This window comes from Blennius ocellaris (assembly GCF_963422515.1).
Source record: "Blennius ocellaris genome assembly, chromosome: 10".
Classification (NCBI taxonomy): domain Eukaryota; kingdom Metazoa; phylum Chordata; class Actinopteri; order Blenniiformes; family Blenniidae; genus Blennius; species Blennius ocellaris.
Window position 1 is genome coordinate 11708641 of NC_137659.1, and position 21252 is coordinate 11729892.

Sequence of the window (21252 nt, forward strand, 5' to 3'; positions counted from 1 at the left end):
AAAGAGGCTGAAAATATCAAAGGTTTAGCTGCTCCATATTTAATTTGATCCAGCTGATAAGAGGGGAGAAAAAAAAAATCTTTAACCAAACTGGACTGCAAAGACAAAAAACTCTTTCTGTTCAATAAGCTTCAAAGAGTTTCAGGATTTAAGAAAAAAAAAATGCTTCAACTGTGAAAATTGAAACTCTTCTACAAAAAAGTAGAAAAATGCCACCATTTTTGTTTCATGTGCACCCTGATCAATAAGATATAAATGGTGAAAGAATTATTGTGTCAGAAGTATTTGACTGGAGCCTTTTTGTAACAAACTGCTCATTAACAGTGTAGACACATTAACTCCTGCAGATTTAAACTCAGCTAAAGAGTCAGACACTGCAGCAGCAGCAGAGTCAATAAAACCTGCTGAGGAAATTAAACATGGCTGACCCTGTGGTTAATGAAGCGAGCCCAGGCTTTTACTGCAGCGCCCCACTTCCTCTGCAGCAGCACACATCTGTAAATCAATCCATTTCTAAACTCTAAATATCCTGAAATGTGTTTATAAGCTTCAACAAAATGAGCAGCAAAATGACTCCTGACAGGACTGATTGCGGCTCAGAGCAGAAATGTGCCTCTTTGCAATATCGACGGCAGTAAAAGAAGACAGGTGTGGCGGTTTATTCTTTTACCAAAAAAAAAAAAAAGATTCAAACACACAAGCCGCGTGTAAACCAGTTTACATTCAGTTATCTGTTCAATACACAGAATACCTTGCAGGACTCTTTTATTGAACCAACTTTATCTGTGTTTCACTTCTGAATAAAAAGTGTGGTCTGTTGTGATTCAACAAAGACAATAAACCAAATCATTCATAAGTGGTAAAACTTAAATCATGTTTGGTACCTGGTTTATTTTGTCTCTAAGGTGTGGCTGCAAGTGGCACGCCAACCAAAAGTCAGAGGAGTGAGAACGAATCAATGCTCACAACCCATAAATGAGAGAAGAAATGTGCCCTGTGACAGACTGGCGACTCCTGCCTTCACTCATATTTAGCTGGACTCCGCTCAAAGCACAACATGAGCCTGAACTGGACAAAGAGGTATAGAAGATGGATGACTGGTAACTGTCTTCCTTTCAACATCTGCTATACACTTATATCATTCTCTTAACTATTTACTTTGATGTGACGGTATTTGTGTAATGTAGGGTTTGGCTCAGTTGGTAGGGCAAGTTGTCTCTCAATCAGAAGGCTGCAAGTTCGATATCTAAACACTAAACTGGACTGAAAAGTGACTCTGTGACACTGTAACTCTGTAACTTGTACATTTCAGCATGTGTAATTTCTATACATTTTCTTAAAATTTTGTGTGAGAGGGAAATGCCATTTCAATTCTCTATATGCGTGACAACGTGTAGCAGAATTGACAAATAAAGCAACTTTGACTTTTATCTCAAAGTGTCCTTGAGCAAGACATTATGACGTTTACTATGTTCTGCTTCACTCCATCATATCTTATGTTAGTTCAGCTCAGGTAGGTGGCTTAGTTCACTGCACAATACCCACGGTGTCCACGTGCAAAAAAGTGAGCACCAAACTGCTCCCAAGATAAATCAGGTAAATGAACTGTGTGTGTGCATGCGTGCGAGTGGTTGTGTGTGTTTAAGTAGTCTGCGGTGGTTGAAACAAACTACATAAATGAAGTCCATTCATCTTATCTAAAATTCCCTGTTGAAAATTCATTGATGAGCTCATTCCAGTTGCAGCAGCGCCCGGTTTGGAGCTCACATGAACATGAAAAAAAATCAATATCATTGATGTCTATCCCAGGGCTGCTGCCTTCACTTGCATACTAATCGGCAAGACCGAATTTAGTTTTCATCTTATTTATATTTATATATGGAGTAAATCCTAATCTTCATCGTTTGTAAAAAACAAACTTTTCTGAGTTCCATGGAAGTTCAGAATAAGGGAGCCTGCTGGGTCCGGTAATGTCACAACACCTTTTTCTGAATTCAGCAGTGTGAAATCTGCTCTCCTGTGCTCTCACCCTCCCTCGCCAAGAATGTCAGAAAGCCAGTGACAAGAGGTTTTAAGAGCAATAAGCCTGGTCTGAGGTTGCAGTGCAGGTTCAGCCCTTCAGCTCTGGAGCCGTGCCCGTCTGCTGATCTGTGATCAGCTCCCAGCGAGGAGTCTCTGCCGTCCTTTCTCACCTCACCTTTTCTTACCCCTTTGCTCTCCCTCTGAATGGAGCTGAAATCGCTGCATTTTGTCCACCTCCTGCTCGGGGGAAATATACTCAGCGGAGTATTTGCGCCATCTCCTCAGCTCACAGCCGCCGAACGCTCCAATTACAGGAAGCATAAATCTCAGTGAGAGGAAATTGCAGAAGGACAGGCGGGAGGTGAGGGTAGTGGAGGGCATATAGTGGCACTGGATCCCTGGTGTAACGGGTAATAAGAGCAGAGCACCAGGCGGTGCCTCGTGGGAAATCAGGGCACTGCTCCTGCAGATGGAGTTGACCGCCACCAGCGGCGTCACTGCCGCGGCGTTACTATAAGTTTCCACAACTCATTTCTCAAGAGTGGGATGAAAACATAAAGCCTGACCGGCCTGCAGAGACCGCTGAACCCAGAGAGTCCACAGGGTGTTTGATGGGGAAAATGCTAAGCTGCTAGTGATTTAGCATGAGTCTGATTGACGGCTGTGAAGCAAAAAACCTGCAGCTCTTACAAAAAAAAAAAAGACACCCCCCTCACAGTCTGAAGTTTTTAAAGCAGTATGGAGCCCAAAGAAATATGTGTTCACATTTGTTTGTGTCAGACTCCAGCAATTTTCTTATGGTTTGGTAAATTTCTATAAAGACGATGTCCCGATAAAGTGTTTTGTGAAGAGTCCTACACAAAAGAAAGTGTTTCCCTGCAGGGGGTCACATATGGCTCAAAAATTAAGGCTCCAGGAAGCTTTGTCAAAGACTTTTAAAGCTTTCTATTAATCCATCTTCTATACCACTTCATCCAATTCAGGGTTGGCTGTCATCGATCTTGCATGGGAGAAAACTGTGGAAACACTGGACACATCACCAGTCATGCAATAAGCACAGTGACAGACACTCACATTCACACTCATGAGAATTTCTGTCACCAATTAACCTCAAAAGCATTTTTATTGGATTGTAGGATCAATTAAAGTATAGAAACCCCACAGAGAATTCAAAAACGCCACACACAGAGACCCTCGACTGTCTCAAACGGGGAAAATCCTCGCTGTGGAGAAAAAGTGCTTACCACTACATCACCATGTGGTCCTTATAAGCTTTAGGCTCCATTTGCACCACGTTTTGCGGTGGAAACAAAAGGAGAAAAAGCAGCTACTTTAAACCACATAGCACCGTCACTGCTATCAATAGTTTTTCTGCACAAGTGGTTCGACAAGAGTAACAACGGTGGATTGTGACGCACTCTCTTTGGAATTTAACAATGCTTCTTCAGCAAAGTGTACATTTACTTCTTATTACTACACCATTGTCTTGGATCAGTGGGGAAGCACTTCTTACATCCGTCAGTGGGCCTATAAGATGAAGAGGGAAAAGCCTTCAAATATGCACACTGTAGCGTCTGTACGCATGTGGCTGCATCACAAAAACTGGTGGCCTGCCATGCAAAGTACAATATTTAAAAAAATTGTGCCTGCACATACACTAACTATTCTGGCTTATAAATGAAAAACTGCACTAAAAACTAGATTTCCAGAAGATTATTCTCATGTTATCAAGGCCTCATATCATATTAAATCTCCCAATTCAATAAACTACATCTGTTCAGCACATTAGGCACTTTAAGACAATTTAAAATTGAATAATCAAGTTTCTGCAGTAACCTGATTAGTTGAAGATCATTCAAAAGTGGTTTTAAGGACTACAATAATATGTGCGGGTGAGCTGCACTTTGGTGCTTTGCTATGAGCATATCTATTGAGAGAACTGTTAGTCCAGCTATTTTCCAGATTTATATTTGATTTTGGATTTTTTTTGTGTGTGTGTAAAAGTTCAGTAATGAATGGTCTTGGTCTGTCTGCTTTTGAAAGACTTGCTCATGTAATAGAGGGGTGAATCACCCCAGTTGTCCCAAACTTTGGGTCATCATGACCAAAAGAATCAGACACAAGCAGCTTAAATTAGTTGAGCTACAGCATCTAAAAGGAGCTGTGAATGTGGTTCAGGCACCTGACTAGGATGTCTCGTGTTGACATCCCATCAGACGCCTAACCAGGCACAGCCCACTGGTCAAAATCAACCCAGGACCTGCTGATCATATCACCCAATTGGCCCGGGAATGGTTCAGGGCTTTTCAAGACAAGCAGAAGGAGGTTTTCTGGGCCTCTTTGCTTTCCTACCACGATTCAATGTGGACTAAGCGGGAACGAAGATTGATGGTTCACTGATGGCAGACTACGGAAGTGACGGATTCCAATTTATCACATACAGTTTTTTTCAAACGCAAAAACAAACCTGATTTACAATGCTGTTGATAGAGATGCGATTTGAAAGCTGTGGATGTCAAGGATTTCTCACAGCAGTACAAAGTTGTAAAGCCAATGCAGAGAAGGCTGGCTTATGCTCTCTCTATGCACGTTTAAGAAAAGTGTACATATTTAGGACTATTGTTCAGTATGCATCAGTAAAATTGGATTTTCTGCTACAATATTGAATCTGGACATGTAGCATCCTCCTGTAGAGCGAGTCTATCTCTGGCTTCACTGCTCTGTCTAAACTCTAAAAGCTGTTAAAGGTTGAAGAAAGATGAAGCTCGACAATGATTGAGACAAATGGTTTTCATTAAGATTTAACTCCGATCACTTACTTCCCTTAATCGAAACTAACATTTTTTTTTCTCCTTTTCTCTTTTTGCTACCTGACACACAAACAGCAGTCTGGACCATGATGTGTGCCTTCAGTGTCTCAGTCTAGTGTTTCCAGGTTTGCAGGCTGTTATGTATAACACATGAAACTGCGATTGGCGAAAATGCTGCGCTGCCACTTTTACACTGTTAGAAACTGAAACACCAGGGAGAACCAAATGGGGTCCGGCAGCTCAGCATCTTCTATGAGACTCAGAAAACTTAGCACAAGTTTTAGTTAAGTATTTAAAAAAATGTACCCCCTTCATAATAAGTTGTGTAAGGAGAGCCATTTGAAGTCTTCAAGATTCACAATCTTGAATGCTGCCGAAGTGAGAAGCACACTGTGCAGTTCTCTGAAGGTTATCATTTTGCATCCCAGCTCAATGTATCTCATTAACTTCCTGAAGCCTTTAAATCTCCCGCAAAGTGAAGTTGAAGCAGTTCTTGTGAGGTCATTGTCATAATGAGCTGCGTTATCGCTTCAGACTGGGCAGAATAAGAGCTTAAATTATGTCAAACTAGCCCGAGCATGGCCAGCAGAAGCTGTCGTTTCTTGCACGCTGATATGAAAATACTTGAGTATGACTCCAGTGGGGAGACACCCTACATGCTACCATTTTTTCCCTTTTTTTTCAATTTTCCTGATGAAAGTCCAGTCAAACTGTGCTGGAAAGCTCTCCAACTCCTCACTGTGTTAAAACTGCTTGAGACTGTAGTCTACCAGGAGCTGTAGTCCCAACTAATGGCAGGCAGCTGTATATAAATCTAAGCAAACCTTGTATAAAAGTTAAATGCTAACTAACCGAGTCCCTGTTTTGCAAGTAAAGACCAAAAAATTTCATTTCGGGTGTGAAAACTGAAGTTTTGGGAAACGGCTCCAAATGTGTAACTGTTGCAGAATGCTCCGATTCAGTCTTGTGTGTGTGTGTGTGTGTGTGTGTGTGTGTGGTTTCATTACAAAAACCAAGACCACCAACTACATCTTCTTCCGCATTGCTGCCATAGTTTAGTAAATGCTAAACTTTTCTGAAACAAAAACGATAAAGTGTCATGTAAACGGGGCCTAACATTTCTGGTGCCGACTACCGAGTTGTATGCATCCTGACTGACAGTCATGCTTCCACGAGTCGGAGGTCAACAGCGTTTCCTGATGGCAACGATCATCTACAACAAGAAGCTGCCACTCTGACTACCTGTTGGTGAATATTCATGAAATGATGGATTGTTTATAAAACTCTTCTAGATTGGAAGAGAAATCGTGAAGCGGAACCACAGCAATCCTGTTTCGCTTTCGAACCCTCTTGAGGGGCCTCTGAAGGGACCCCGAACGCTGCAGTTTTTAGAACCGCTCAGCTTTAGGAGGATTTTAATGACTCACATCCACAGCTTCTAATTAAAATTGATCTGCGGCTGATTAACTGGCTTGTTCCCCCGAATCAATCCGACTGATGACGTTCTGTAGAGTTGAGAGGAAAAATCGAGGCTGATCTCTCAGCGTTTTGATGTTCAGTCAATTAAAAAATAGAATGACGGTGAACTTAAAGGCCATGAAAAGGTTTCAGTGCGAGTCTGACCGTGACAGCGTCATTAAAAATATCAGCACAGCACTCAACTGAAGAATAAGAAGAAGAAGGAGCACATTTCCAGCCGTTAGTCTGAACTTCACCTGCAGTAAATTAAATAAAACCTCAAATAATAACAGGACTACCATTTTTTTGCCAGTGCGTGTGCAAGATTTCATCCCACAACACATTATTTTGTTAACAGTATGAGGAGATTGGTTTGCAGAAATATAGAAAACAAATAGATGAACACAATGTTAACTTTATTTACTGGCATTTCTGGCAGTCTTCTACTTTTCAGGGAAAACTGTGGTTTGAGTCATCTCATCACGCTTTAGGTAAAATATTGTTTTATCATCGATGAAGAACACACATGAATCAAGCGGTTTAACCAATATGTCATCAAATCATGTTGAATTAATGTAATTGCTCGTGTTGCTGTGTGGTTTCTATGTTGGTCAATTCACCACTGACTATTGTTCTTCATGAGGGCGCTGTAATGACTGTTCTTGACATCACCAGCACTGGGATCGCCAGCATCGCCATCACTTGTATGGAGATACAAATTGGTATAAAAGTAAATGTTTGCAGGAGGATAAATTCACATTAATGAATATCTCAACCTTGTTGAGCGTGTTGAAACTAAATTTAGCTTAAGCTTAAGTAAGTACACCTTCCTCACAAAAAGGAGGAAAAAAACCCCCTGTAAACTATATCATCACATTTTACAAACTGTATATTCTGATCAACGGTTGGATTCTCCCAGATTCTGACTTGTGTTTTTTCAAACACCCGTGTATGTTTAAACGTGCCTTTGAACTAGTGTTTGAAGTTGATTAGTATCTCTACATTACCTGCAGGTGTGAATTTGAAGGTGTGTGGTCCACAATACCTTCAATACCTTGGATAAAGATTCTTCAGAAGATCGACGTTTGGGGTTTTTGTTAAATTTCAAGTTGCTCAAGCCAGTTGAGCCGGCGTTCTTCGTATGCAAGAAGTGGAGTCTACAACAACTTAAATTGAAGTAAATGAAAGCTGAGCATGGGACAGACAACAGTGCTCAAGCAACTCCAGTTACAAGTACATCTGAAAGTTATACATTTGCCCATGCATATTCATTCAGGGTAATCCAGCTGCCTATAACAGTTTATAGGAAGAACCAGGAAACTTGGGGCCTGATTCAAACTTGGGTTTCTTGGGCAAACGCATGTTCCTCTATGCTGCTCCAGGTACACATTTCCTTGTAATTTGGTCTGTGACCATAACTCATGCCTGATCAAAAGCAAAGACTTATCTTGACAGTTTCACTTCATAATTCTCTCTCGGCCACCCGAAGAGAGTCGTTACAACATGACTGATGGAACAAGATGAAGACGGAGTGCATGAATTATTCCTTCGGACGACACTTTAAACACTGACCTTCACACCCGTTGTCCAATATCTATAAACGGAGCGCTATAATTCACTCCTCTGACGAACACCCACTCCTCGTCATTCAATTGTATGCAGCTAATTTCGATTTCCATTGCCCGTGAAACTTGTGACTCTGCTGGCGCGGACTCACCGGCAGAGCAGGGCCCATCAGAAACCCGCGAGATGAGTCGCTGCTGCTTGCAGGACGCCTGTCGCCTGTAGCACTCGTTCTGGTAGGTGTCTCCATTCGAGCCGCACACGGGGATGTAGTTTTTGTGGCACTGCAAAGCAAACGCAATTAAAATGTTAATTCAGTTTCAATGTGACCGTTGCTCAACGGAGAAAGACTATAAAGTCTGATTGTTATGAGTCACAGGAGCTGAGAGCTGGTTTCACTCTTACCAAAAGTTAAGGAAACTGTTGATTTTTAAAAATATGTTTTAGAGGGCGGAGCCAAAACATGTCGATGTTCACAATGCGTGATCATTAAAATTTTGTCACATTGAAAAATATAAACTCTTATAATCTCTAAATTAATCACTTGGACGATAAGTTAAACTTAGATATGATGATTGGGAATAAAGTAAATTAATGTAGGTTAAAGGTTAAAACCAGGCTCTTGCTGTAATTATTACCTTATGTCATGTTTTGTGATAAATTAATTTCTCAATGTTAAATTTTTTTTATATTTCCTCATTAAAATACAGGTGATTTTATTTCTTCAAATGCTGTTGGATGTTTTACAGTTTTTCCAATTCGGTTGCATTTATATGCCACCAATTGCAGAGCGTGAGATTCGTTTCATGGCATTTAACTTTACAATAACAACAATCCCCCCCAACAATTTCCGCATGAGCACACAAGGCCTCGAAGCGTGCTTCCCGAAGCAGATGGCATAATGACAAACAAGCTGCTCGTCGTGTTACACCAGTGATCAGTGAACATTAAATATGAGGCAAGTTTTTGATGAAAAACAAAGTTTCATTCATTCTACATGAAGGTGAAAAAGATGGCTCAACTCTGCAGTCAGCTGCCAAAGACATACGGTATATCAGCATAGAGCAATCCATATTCTATTAACTCTAAGCTATCAATCATTTAGGATAAATCCCCTGCAGGTCTGACCCCTGTGACCTGCAGCACTCTCTGTACCAACTGTTGAGGTTCATGTCTGGCCAAAAAAACAAGTGCTGCAGCTGTGTTTTTGGAGGAACTTATCAAAGATAAAAAAATTAAAAAATAAATCATCAGTGATCAGTTGATGGATCCAGGAGCTCAGAGAAAGTTCTACAAATGGTAATCAGAGTGAATTTTTCAGCTGAGCAGTTTTGTCTTCTTGTTTTGCCTCATCAGCATTTTAAACAAACAGTGCTCTTCTGCTGATGCAAAATGTTGTGATCCGTTTTCACGTAGTCAGATCACTCCTTTTCTTCTGTCTGCTTGTCTGCTGCAGCTCATTATCACCAAGTTTGAATTTCTTTGTTCATTTGTGGAGCCCGAAGCTCTTTTCTTTAATGTTTTACAAAAGCAATGCTTTTAATGATCAAGAGAAAGACAGATCCCTGTTGCTTCAATGAGAACAGACACTTTATTTAGCTGTAAATCCAACAAATTAGTCCTTTTAAATGGAGGAATTCCAACCATCCATCGATGGGCCATAAAGGTCTCTTATAAGTTTCTATCAATCTTTCTTCTAAACTGCTTTATTCACTGTATGACCGTGAGAGGCTGGAGCTGCTCCCTGCAGTGTACGCTCTGTACAGATCTTTTGTCCAACACAGAGGCAGACAATCACTCGCATACACAAACCCTGTACACAGAATGTGCATGTCTTTGTAATTTTCACATCCTGAGAGTGGGACCCTTCTCCTTCTCCCTCCTCTTCTGGGAGGGCAAGTAGACCTTCTATCAAATTGTGATATTAGATTAATGAGACTTTCCCCTCAAAAAGGAAAAACAAAAAACACAAGACAAATGCAGAACAGAGTTTGTAATGTATAAACTGAGCCTCATTTACATTTCAACACACACCTGCAAATGGAAAGTGTAACATTTTGATAGTTTCAAACTATTTCAGGCACCACGGGAGATAAATCTGCTGAAAACTGCTGACTCGTGCTGGAGAGTCAGATTTATCTGTCTGCATTAAAGGACCACTTCAGCTCTCGGATGCCTTTTACTTTCACATTGCTGAAAAAAAATGCTTTTGAGAAAATCGCTATCATAATCATGAAGTACTTTTCAAATGGGAAAAATATCATTCCAGTCCCTCAGTTTCCTCGTGTGCAGGCTCAAGAAGAACAGTTGACACTCACAGAATGCATCACAGCTGAGAGGAGATGAAAACCTATCAATTTAACGTCAACCATCTGGGTCACACACTTACCTGACCTTGGACCTGTGGTGCTTTTACCACAAGATGGACGAACCAAGAAAATTATTTCGGCATTACGATGACATCAAAACTAATACAATTTTTAAAAAACACCCACCAAAAAAAGCTATCTAAAACATAATATAAGTGGAGAAGTTGGAAAAAGAGTGCTTTTCCAAATAGCTGTGCTGTAATCAAAGTAAAAAAAAGAAAAAAAGAAAAATTCACATGTACTGCACGAGCAAATAGAAAGCATCAACATTGTGATCTTGTACAACATGTGCTTTTGTGAGCTCAATAATATGCATGCATCTGTCAGGACCTTCATGAGCTGAATCAATTTCCATTGAGAGCTGCATCTTTAAGACTGAGGAAGGCGAATTAGGTCAGGAACAAGTGCATCATCATTTGTTGCATCATAGATAAGCTTATGCTAGACTATGGTTAATACTGTACTCTAGAACACTATAATGTGCTGCTCTGGTTGTCTAACTGTGCCGCTCCATCATGGCAACCTGACAACCAATCCTCTGCAAGTCCTTATTTTGGTCCTCATGTCAATCATGCGAGTGTTAAAGTCTCAAGGTTATGTATTGATCACTAATCTGCTTAAATTGCCCCTCTTTTGCTTGCGTTTCCCCTTTTCATTAAACGATCCTATCATCATGGGAGTCATGCCGTTTTCTCAGATGTGCTTTGTTTGCATCACTTGGGATTGCAAGCCGTAAGGTCTGTTCCGGTTTTTAATCATCAGAATTATAGTCCACGCCTGTTGCCGTTTCTGTGGCTCAGGCAGCTGTGAAACCCTTCTGATCGTGTCCAACAGCTCATTGTGTGTACATGAATGCAGGTTTTGCTTTCAGATCACGGAGCGTGACGGCCAGCTTTACGCAGCCTCCGTGCGTCATGTTGTTGTAGCGGCTCTGTGGTGAATTTGTCTTCCAGACGCTGTCCTTCACGCTGCGCCTGCTCTTATTCTGTCGCTTTGTTTGACCCAAAATGCAGCGAACACAACGGGCCGACCGGAGAGTAATTATATTTTGTTTTACATCAGAGAAACACACAGCAGGCGGGTTGTGTTTGCTGATGTGTCAGAGGGAGTTTCATGGTGCCTTTTTCCTTGTTTTAGCTCATAAATTGAGAAAAAGTAACTGGAAAGAGTTCACATTCAGGTTAGCTGCTCTCCGACTTTGTTCTCGTTGGATGCACTTTGTACTCCACAACGTCCACATGATTGTGATACTTCCCCAGAAGTTTTGCTTGCTTGTGTGTGAGCTTATGTTACAAACTTTTCACACACTTCTGGAGGATGTGAAGCAGAGACTTCACATCCTCACAAAAACAGAAACCCCAGCTCCTAAATTGCAGTGAAAAAGTACTCTCAATATGTGCACTATGCTATTTGTAGAATATGTAAAGGAGGAATTATCTTACAGGTATTTTTCGAGAACGACGTTGGCCTTCGACTTGGACAACCAAACAGCGTTCCTCAAAACTGTAGTTCAAAAACATGTCCACACAACTCTTTCTATACTTTCAAGTCAATTTTCAAGTTTCCATTGTCGGCTGTGACTACTGTTCACTCATTTATTGATTTCATTTTTCAGTTTCAATCTGAAATATATGTGTAGCAGCAGGGCTGCCTGCTACCCCAGGGTCTGGACACAGACGTGGAGCCCGATTTCCAAATCACTGTCTTTATTGTTAACTAAGCACCACACACAAACCACAACACACACACACACACACACACACACACACACACACACACACACACACACACACACACACACACACACACACACACACACACACACACACACACACACACACACACACACACACACACACACACACACACACACACACACACACACACACACACACACACACACACACACCGCTGCCTCTCACAGGTCGACTCCTCCGCCTGTCACACCTTGATCATGCGGCTCCTCCCCTTATGGGGAGAGAGGCAATCAGCACCTGACCACCGATAGGTGTGCTGGCCTCTCCACATTATGAAAAAGGCTCGGCTGTCATTTAAATTGAGCAATTTGTCATAATGTGAGCTGCAATTTTAACATATCATCTCTACAAAGTGGTGAGCGGGTCATTTCAGGGGTGCTCAGAGCCCAGTACACAAGTGTATAAAGTGAATAATAGCTTTACTGCCTTCGAATTTGTTAAAGATAGAGGGCTAAGTCCCTGAATGAAAGCTGTTTGCAATGTTAACGTCTTCATTTAAATTCAAAGAACAAGACAAAAGCAAAAAGGGGGAATATCTTCTTGTGCAACATCATTTGACATTTTCTGACAACCCAAAGAAAATGACTGTTGAGTTGAGAACAAACGTGCTGGAATCTATTTTAAAGAACTTTTTTCTGGTATTGTTGCACTTTAAATTCTAGTAGCTTAAAGGCTTCTTCGGGAAATGCTAGTACTTCACAGATCAAAATTAGCAGTGGAAGAAATATTCCAAGAAAACAACCGTAAAATGCAGAATCAATGAACTAAAGCAATAGGCCATAGCTCTTTTGTGTTGGGATGGAGCAGAGAGCCACAGCAGACAAGACCAGACAGAATCTTTAAACCCGAGGGAACAAGAAACAAAAAAAAAAGGATTTCATCTACCTGGAACTGGCAGACACATTTGAGCTGAGCTCCATCGTCTCTGCAGACGCCTCCAAATCGACAGGTGGAGTCATCACAGACCCTCAGGTCGCTCTTCTTCTCTGACAGATCTACAGCAGGCAGACAAACAAAGGCAGAGGGTTAAACACAAAAACAGGCAGCAGGCATGTGGATCGATAAAGTGAATCAGACCTACAGCACCTCCACGAGTGCCGGTGGTAAATCCTGTCGACTTTGCTCTGATCACACACTCACTCTGAATAAAGCCCAGACAGGTTTATGAGTTTATGAACAATAAAAGCAGATGGAGAGCAGACCTGCAATAGGAAAAATGGCCACATTTCTCTGCAAGGCTCAACAGAGACAATTGTTTATCAGGCAATAAGGTAATAAGGCCTTGTGTCACAGCAGACACCTGCACTGTAGGAGAATGTTTACACCTGGGAAATAACAGGTGCACTCACAGAACAGAGAAATCTGGGATCTGACAGTTTGTTGAGGGGAGACTGGTGGGATGCAGCATTCTTAATCAACAAAACATTTTGACTGAGCACCGCTCACTGCTACAGCCTGAACCAGTCTGAGTCTGCTAATAAACACCAGAAAAATGGGGGTGGGGGGGAATATCCCAGTTTGTTTTAGAACCAAAAAGCCAGTTTGAAATAGGTTGAACAAGCCTGAACAAGTACTTACCAGCCTTAACCTGTCTGGCACTGTTCAAATCAACATGAGCCAGCACAATCTTTCACAAGTCAGCACAAATCAGACCTGCGCAGTCCCCTCTGAGGCTGAAGCAGATAACGTCACCTTTATCATCCCTGTCCCTATTGTTAAATTCAAAATGACAAATACAAAAATCTTGAATATGCATTTAAAGATACAACGAGAGACTAATGTGGCTCAGGGGGCAACAAACACTTCTCCAAATGTCAGAGTTGTCCTTTAAGGTCCTGCTGATGTTATAATCTTTCAACTTCTCATTTATCTTGAATCCATTTTGCCCTTTAAAGTACAACTGATCAGTTTATAAAATGTCAACATTTGACTTACTGATGGGCATTTTCTTATCTGGCTTAGCAAAGTGAAGGAAGCAGTCTTTAAAACGCGAGAGAGAGATTGACACACACACACGCACGCACACACCCGCACACACACACGGCGGCTTACGAGAGCCGTGTCTTGATGGCTAATAACAGGCTTCCACAATTCAGAAATGTGCAGCAAACTTAAATTATCCACATTCTCCCAGAGATGAAAGCCACAGATCCCCGCCTGTGTGTCAGTGAGTGCGTCACAGGCCACAGCTGAGTGGGCTTTGAAGGGCCATGTAATGGCCTGTAATTACTGTTTGCAGACCTCCACGACTCCTAAAAATGGTCACCGCTGGTCACGGTAACAACCAGCCGCAAAGAATAGACTTTAAAGGCAAAGACATAGGGACATGAACCTCCAAGTGGGGGCTTAAAACACAACAACAAATGCTCAGATCTAAATAAGTAGAAAATAATACACTGTAAAACTGGAGGGATGGCAACAACTTAGTGAAGAAAAATGCTTTTTACCTACAATCAATTAAATAAAAAAAAAAAATCATTGCAAACTGAAAGTTATTCTTGTTTTAGTGATAATTTAGAGGTTTTTTCTGTTCCCTCACGGTCATTTTCCAGCGGTGCTTCAGGCTCAACTATTGAAAATAAGCTGCACAGTGTGAGAGGAACAGAATTCGAAGCACCGCCACTGAATTAAAATGATTAGATAAATATTTAAGAGATACTAGACATGTGCCTACGCACATAGTACTGTACTATTACAATTACAAGCACATTTTCTATTGCTGCTTGCACCTGGAAATCATGGCTTCTTAAATGGTTTTGATGCGTTTCACATATTGTAAGATGACAATAAAATAAAAAAATAAAATATCTATCTTTAGGCACCATGTTTATTAGCGTCGCAGTGGGAGTGAGTCCTCTATATGGGGGGGGGGGGGCTACTACAAGGTTCAGCTACTCAGTTGAGCAGAAAGTCACAAAAAGTTGTTTTTTTCTATTTTTGAAACGAGGTCAATAGTTCTTTTTTCCAAGGTCACTCTCCCAGTTCTGCTTCATATTAAACGTGTTTCAAGCGGCCTCAAATCAAGAAGCAGCAGAGGTGTACGCAGCTGCTCGAAATGAAACCGGCTTCAGATCGTGTCAACATTTTGAAAGGCGAGTTCAAAGACTTCTTGATTTCAATTCCTGCAGAACGATCTATGGATTACCGACACATTCTCAAGATGTTCTGCAAAATGGATTTTTCTTGAGTTGGATATACAGTTTACCTCTAAGAAACAAGAACGAGGTTGGTTTCAACATCATGAGAAACAAGTGCAGACCTCTTGGGAGGAGATGGAGAAGGAGGGAGAACGTAGGTAGGACAACAAGCTGTGAGGACTCTCCAACTAGGGCTTTTGTCAGCGTGAGCAGATTTCTTGGTTCTTGCTAAGCATCTGTGGAGCTTTATTCTGATGCCTCAATCTCACTTTATTCACCGACTTCCTGACCTGAACAAAGCTGCTGGTTTCACACTGAATAAATCAACCTGTCCATCACTGACATCATCAGGCTGCAGAATGTCTCAAAGTAGTCCAAAATCATCTCAGCATCTGTTATAGAGTGTAGTGAGTATTATTGTCACCATAACAAGTTTTATTAAGTGACGATATTATTGATACATGACAACTTCCTGTCCCCAAAACAACTCATTACATCCTGCTGTATTGGACCACGTTTTTTCTCTTTTGTTATGCCAAATGGCCTTCCTGCCAAAATTAAAATTATTTTGGAAAAACGATCCCTAGCACTTTCAAAGTCTAGATTTATTCCAATGCTTCTGGTTTAAAATCTGAATAAAAGTAAAAAATGCACAGGAAGATTATCGTGAAAAAAGTTTCAACTCCAAGAAATATTAAATCAAATGCGTGAGGCAAAACAATAGGAATATAAAATATTATTAAACATAATGTGGGGTAAAACATTCAGTAAACATTGCGCCTGAATGGTGCCCTGACAGCTCATGTTTCTTTGGTTCCGTCTAAATTCTCTGCACTCACCTCAGGTGTTAACTCATCGAGTGCAGCGACAGACACAGCGACAGACACAAACCATGACACGATGACCGGAGCCGCCTGTTCAGCAGCCCTGTGTCAATCTGCACAATGTTCATGGCTAATTAAGTCCAAACAGCAGCAACATCCATCAGCGAACTGCAGGCCCAGTGTGTGTGTGTGTGTGTATGTGTGTGTGTGTGTGTGTGTGTGTGTGTGTGTGTGTGTGTGTGTGTGTGTGTGTGTGTGTGTGTGTGTGTGTGTGTGTGTGTCTCAGAGAGACAAGTGTGCGCCATTTTCTGTTTGCAGGTTTCCACATATTCAATACCGAGACAATTTGGGATTATGTTGAGCGACAACCAGAAGCCTTTAAACCTCCGCCTGGCGACACAGACGGATGCAAATGAAGGTGTCTCACAAAGCGAATGCTTCCTGTCTGAAGTGTATGTGTGTCCACGCCGCCTTATCTGAGGGGCTTCTGCTGCGGCGGCTGATACGTCTCCACGAGTGTTTGTAGTCGACCCAGGCCGTGTTGTGTTTGGGTTCCTGGGCCTCATACATTTTACAACAGAAACAGGGATTTGAAATGCACATAATTCCCTCCTTTGGATCGGAGCAGAACTAAAGAAGCTGACGGAGCGTGGCAGCAACCGCCGCCCGGAGGCACATCCACCTCCCAAATCCCTCGAGCCGGGCCCCGGTCGTCATGGTCACCAAGTCGCCACTGCTCCCTCGGACTCGTTATCTAACCCTCCTCCTGCACTGCATCTCTGACTCCAGCGCGTCAATACTTCATCTTCTGACGGGTGCTCTGGGGCCTTCAGTACTGCTTTAACCCTGTCAGCACTGTAACAAACCCAGCGTAGAGATCAGACGTGGGCATTCCTGGTCCTTGAGGGCTGCAGTCCTGCGTGTTTTCAATGTTCATCTGCTCCAACACACCCGAAATTAATGAATGTATCATGACGGAGCTCTGCGGAGAGCCTGATAACGAGCCAATCATTACGCAGTGGAGGGAGTTTAAGGTCTCATCTTGGAGAGCATCAAAGCTTGATGAGGTGAAATTATAGGTCATTATCACATATTAAAAAAGCACATTCAGAAGATTTGACGCTCAAACTGCTTATTGTGAATTTTTTGTCAGTCTCACAGATATGGAGTGGGAGGGCTCAAATGAACGTGCAGCAGCCTAAAGGTACGAAATGTGGTCTGTTGTTGATGGAATAATTCTAATGGCAGCATTTTATCAAGACGCGGGTATAAAGAGGGACAAGGTCTGTGTCGGCGGACAAACTGGGACTAAGGTCAGGGCGAGCAACCCGGAAACCTACGATCAAGTCCATCCATACTACTTTATTCAAGAGAGCCAATCCCAGGAGACTTATACAGAGTACGCCTTAGAAAGATGGCGAACACACAAAGACAGTGTGTCCTGACCCCTCAGATTCAACTAAATTCAGTTTCATTGATACAGCTCCGATTACAAAATAGAAAACTCAAGGTACAACACACACATCCAGGTTAGCAATTAACCTCAGATTCATGTTTTGGAGCTGTGGAAGTTAATTACACAACCGCAAGAAGAAAATAAAACACTGCACTTCCCTTCTATAATTATACGTACAAATAAAGTAGCTCAACGTATGAGGTTTATGTTATTACAACGTAAAGCCAAATCGTTTAGCCATTTAAAGGTAAGCAAACAGCAAAAAGGTTACAAGAGTGTTCATGATTATTCATGTCGCATCAGCAAGTGCACTTATATTTGACCTCAAATCATTATAAAACCCAACTGAAGAGCAACAGTGCATATGTCTGAGGGACTTGCAAGAACAGACGAAGGCCGTTTATTTGGGCTCATACTACTTAAAGCAAGTTTCACATTGAGCACCACTTAGGCTCTCTGTCCTCCTGCACTTAAAGTGTCACATCTTTAAAAGCCTGCTGTTTCCAAACCCTTACCAGCTGAAAGCAAATCGTCTAATGTGCAAACAACTTATAAATGCCTTCAATGATGTTTTATTTCAGGTTTTGTTTTTTGTTTTTTTTTCTCCGTCTCGTACGTCTGAACCGCTTCGTGTGACTCCCAAATAATCAGCTCCCTAATTCTCAGTGAAAACACTAATTTACTGATTTTTCCTCATTTCTTCTGCAGATAGCAGATCAATTCCAAGAAACAAGACCTTGGTACTTTGACATCTGCTAAAAAAAAATAAATTTGATCAACACTCGTGCACACGCACGCACGCACACCTCCAGAGAGATTTTCATTTCACAGCGAAGTGAAACCTTCTCAAGGACTACCGTGACGTATTGATTTGGTTTTCTAAAAGCAGAGAAGTTATTCTCAGTGGAGACACGAAACAGGTGAGTGTTTCAGCGTGACATTCATATAAAATATCGCCGTGTGATGCTTGAAAGAGCCTCAAATTCACATCACTCTGGCAGACACGAATGCTCCAGCTCTCAGTGCAGTTAGGAGGCATTCATGGGCCAAATGAATAATAAAAATACAAGTCTGTGATTGTCGCCTTTGTAGTTTTAAAATACTCATGAGTCCCTGATGTACTGCAACATGGCTGTGAGAACATTCAGCCTTTCAAGATTCTGCTGCTTTAATGAATGCATAAGGAGACGTTTTAGTAACAAACACGATGCCAGCGTACTTCAAAATCCAGGATATTCAGGGCAAACATGGTGACACAAAAGTTGTGATCTTGGCAAAATATTTTCTTTTTTGTCTCAATGCATGAGAAATTTCTCTTCTGGAAAGCATTTGCTTTTTATTTTATTTATTTGACAGGGACAATGCAGACATAGTTACAAAAACACAGTTTGCAGCTGATGTGATGCACAAAGAGTTTATAGCTATTGCTCATTCACAACGCACCACGCTTACTTCATCCATTAGTAAGCCTGGCAAACCGAGTCGGACGTCACTTGTCAGGATTGTTCACATTTCAGGAATAAATCGAGAGTGTGCAGGTGAAGAGCCTTCAGACCAGGAGAAATGAGCTCCGGTGTTTACTGTGTCAGGGTGGGGACATGAAGAAGCTGATGGCGCTGTCAATGTTTCTCTTTGTAGAGATCCCATGTGATTCGACTTGGACCGTTATCAAAGCAACAACAGATTCAAAAATTACTTTGAATTTTTTTTTTTTTACATGTCGTGCTTTTTTTTTCTTCCTGATATTGCACCATCCAACTCTGTTGTGGAGATTCGGTGGAAAATAAACTGCATATAAATGGGGCATAGCGCATAATCCCTCTGCTGCTTTCATGAGAAACCAATTTTTTTCATGATTGAAATGTGTTCATTTTGTTTTCACAACAAAATACAAATTAGCCAACCTGAAAGACCATTTTGTTAACCGCAGTGCATTTAAGCTTCTCCTTATAATTGTTGCCACAGCATACTGTGTGACCACACATCTGATTTGGCACCTGTTTTACTCGGTTTCTCCTCGTTAAATGCCATCCAGCATTCATAGTACATTTAAAAAAAATTGTTGAACACAAGAAATAAGGGAGAGAGAAGTAAAGAAACGCTACTATTTCTTAGAATAAAACCTTTCTTGTAATCTCTTTTAGAAAAATAGTAACTTTGTAATGAGTGGATGGTAAAGTAATATACTACTACCAAAAACCTTTCTGGCTGGACTGACAGGTTCATACCGCCACCTCGCACTGTGATAGCATTGATAGCTGTACAGTAGGTGGTACTGTGGCAATGCTCAGTAATTTCAACTATAATACTGCAGGATTGCGTCTTTCTCACTAAATCTGACAACTAAACTCCTCTTAGTGACTTTTTTCTCTCAAAGGCAACAACCAGCAAATCTAGAAACTTTTTCTGATGTCCTTGCGAGACTTTTGGGGACACTTGACTTGAAGGTTCTCGTCATCAATTTTGCATCAATTTGCTCAAACCCCCAAAGCACTCACAGGAGGCCCACTCCTCACACAGCAGCCCAGTGAGAGCGGGAGACGTTCACCCATCCAGATTCCACTGTAAATGAAGCAGCCAAGCTCGAAGCCAGATACAACTTCAGCTTACATTCAGTAGATATAAACTAATTTTGTTTGTTTATTTTAACTCACACACACTGCCAAACATTTGACTTTATTTAGGCACTTATAAGACAGCCAATGGCAGCTTAGGAATTGGAAAGACCTCATAGCAACATTTTGCAGTCATTTCAGTAGATTGAGCTCAGGCAAAACTAATAGAAAATGCAGTAAGTAGGTTAAATGTTCTTGCTTTTGTGCTGGCTCTTATCAACAGGCTTTGGAAAAAAAAATATTGTTGATTCCTGTGGCTAAGTTATGCCAGTTCAGTGATGCAGACAGCACTGAGGAGCATTGAGGAAATGTGTGGTCCAGGAGTCGGCGAGTGAAGCTACTTCCTCTGTGATGCCTTTGGTGAATTATGTTTTGGTTTTGCTCCGGTCACGTGGTGGTAAAAGTTAATTGGATGGTCACATTTTGGTTTAATGGCTCAAGGATAATTCACACAGACTTCAATAATAGCCCGGCACTTGATTAACTTCATATGGGTGGATGCTTTGATTTTCAGGGGGATCGGTCTAATTGCTGAAGGACAGGCAAAGTATTTATGAACACATCCACGTTGTTGCATACATGGGCGCACACAATGTTATTTGTGCAATTTTTGTGGCATTTACTTGTTGGCTGTTTATTGTTCTTAACCAAAGGGGAACTTTCTGCGTTTTGAACACTGCACTTATATTATTGTGAATTGAATGTCTCTCATTCTAACTACCTCTTATGTCAGAGGATTAGTGAAAAAAGAAAGAGAAACCTGCAGTGTAAATCAAACTTGTAAAGAAACTACATAGGACACAACACAAATTGATAAGTCAGAGGGGGCTATAACATCAGTCAACTTCAAGATGATGAAAAGCTGATAATTTCTGTTGCGGCAAAAGTCAATGACAGAAACAAAGGGAAACAACAAAAGCGATTATTGTATTTAACCTCCCCTGAATCATTCAGCAGACAGATCAATGAAGGCAAACAGTGTTGGAACAACATCATTTTCACACACTGTTCACATCTTCAAGGACAGTAAACACATTTATCAGTCGGTGAGACAAACCTGTGTCAATTCCATGAGGTGGCAAATGGCATTCGTATCACTCCAGATTTATTTAGCATAAAAACTGAGCACAGCAACACTACAGTATGATGAGGTTATTCTTGAATCAGAGTAAACAGCCGTGCCGAATTCTGACAAATTGGGTGACAGAATCAATTGGCCCAACATATTGCACTCATGTACA

The 21252-nt window shown here is 41.4% G+C and overlaps 1 protein-coding gene across 1 annotated transcript in view; it reads right to left on the reverse strand.

The window, feature by feature from the left end:
• The window catches only part of tmeff1a (transmembrane protein with EGF-like and two follistatin-like domains 1a), a gene marked incomplete at its 3' end in the record, with an annotated part of 81149 nt that overhangs the window by 24097 nt on the left and 35800 nt on the right, over nucleotides 1–21252 (reverse strand). The window contains exons 2-3 of the mRNA XM_080503117.1: nucleotides 12865–12974; nucleotides 8008–8137 (exon numbers count right to left, since the gene is read on the reverse strand). Coding sequence (XP_080359243.1) covers nucleotides 8008–8137; nucleotides 12865–12974 — 240 coding nt within the window. The remainder of the gene's footprint in view (nucleotides 1–8007; nucleotides 8138–12864; nucleotides 12975–21252) is intronic.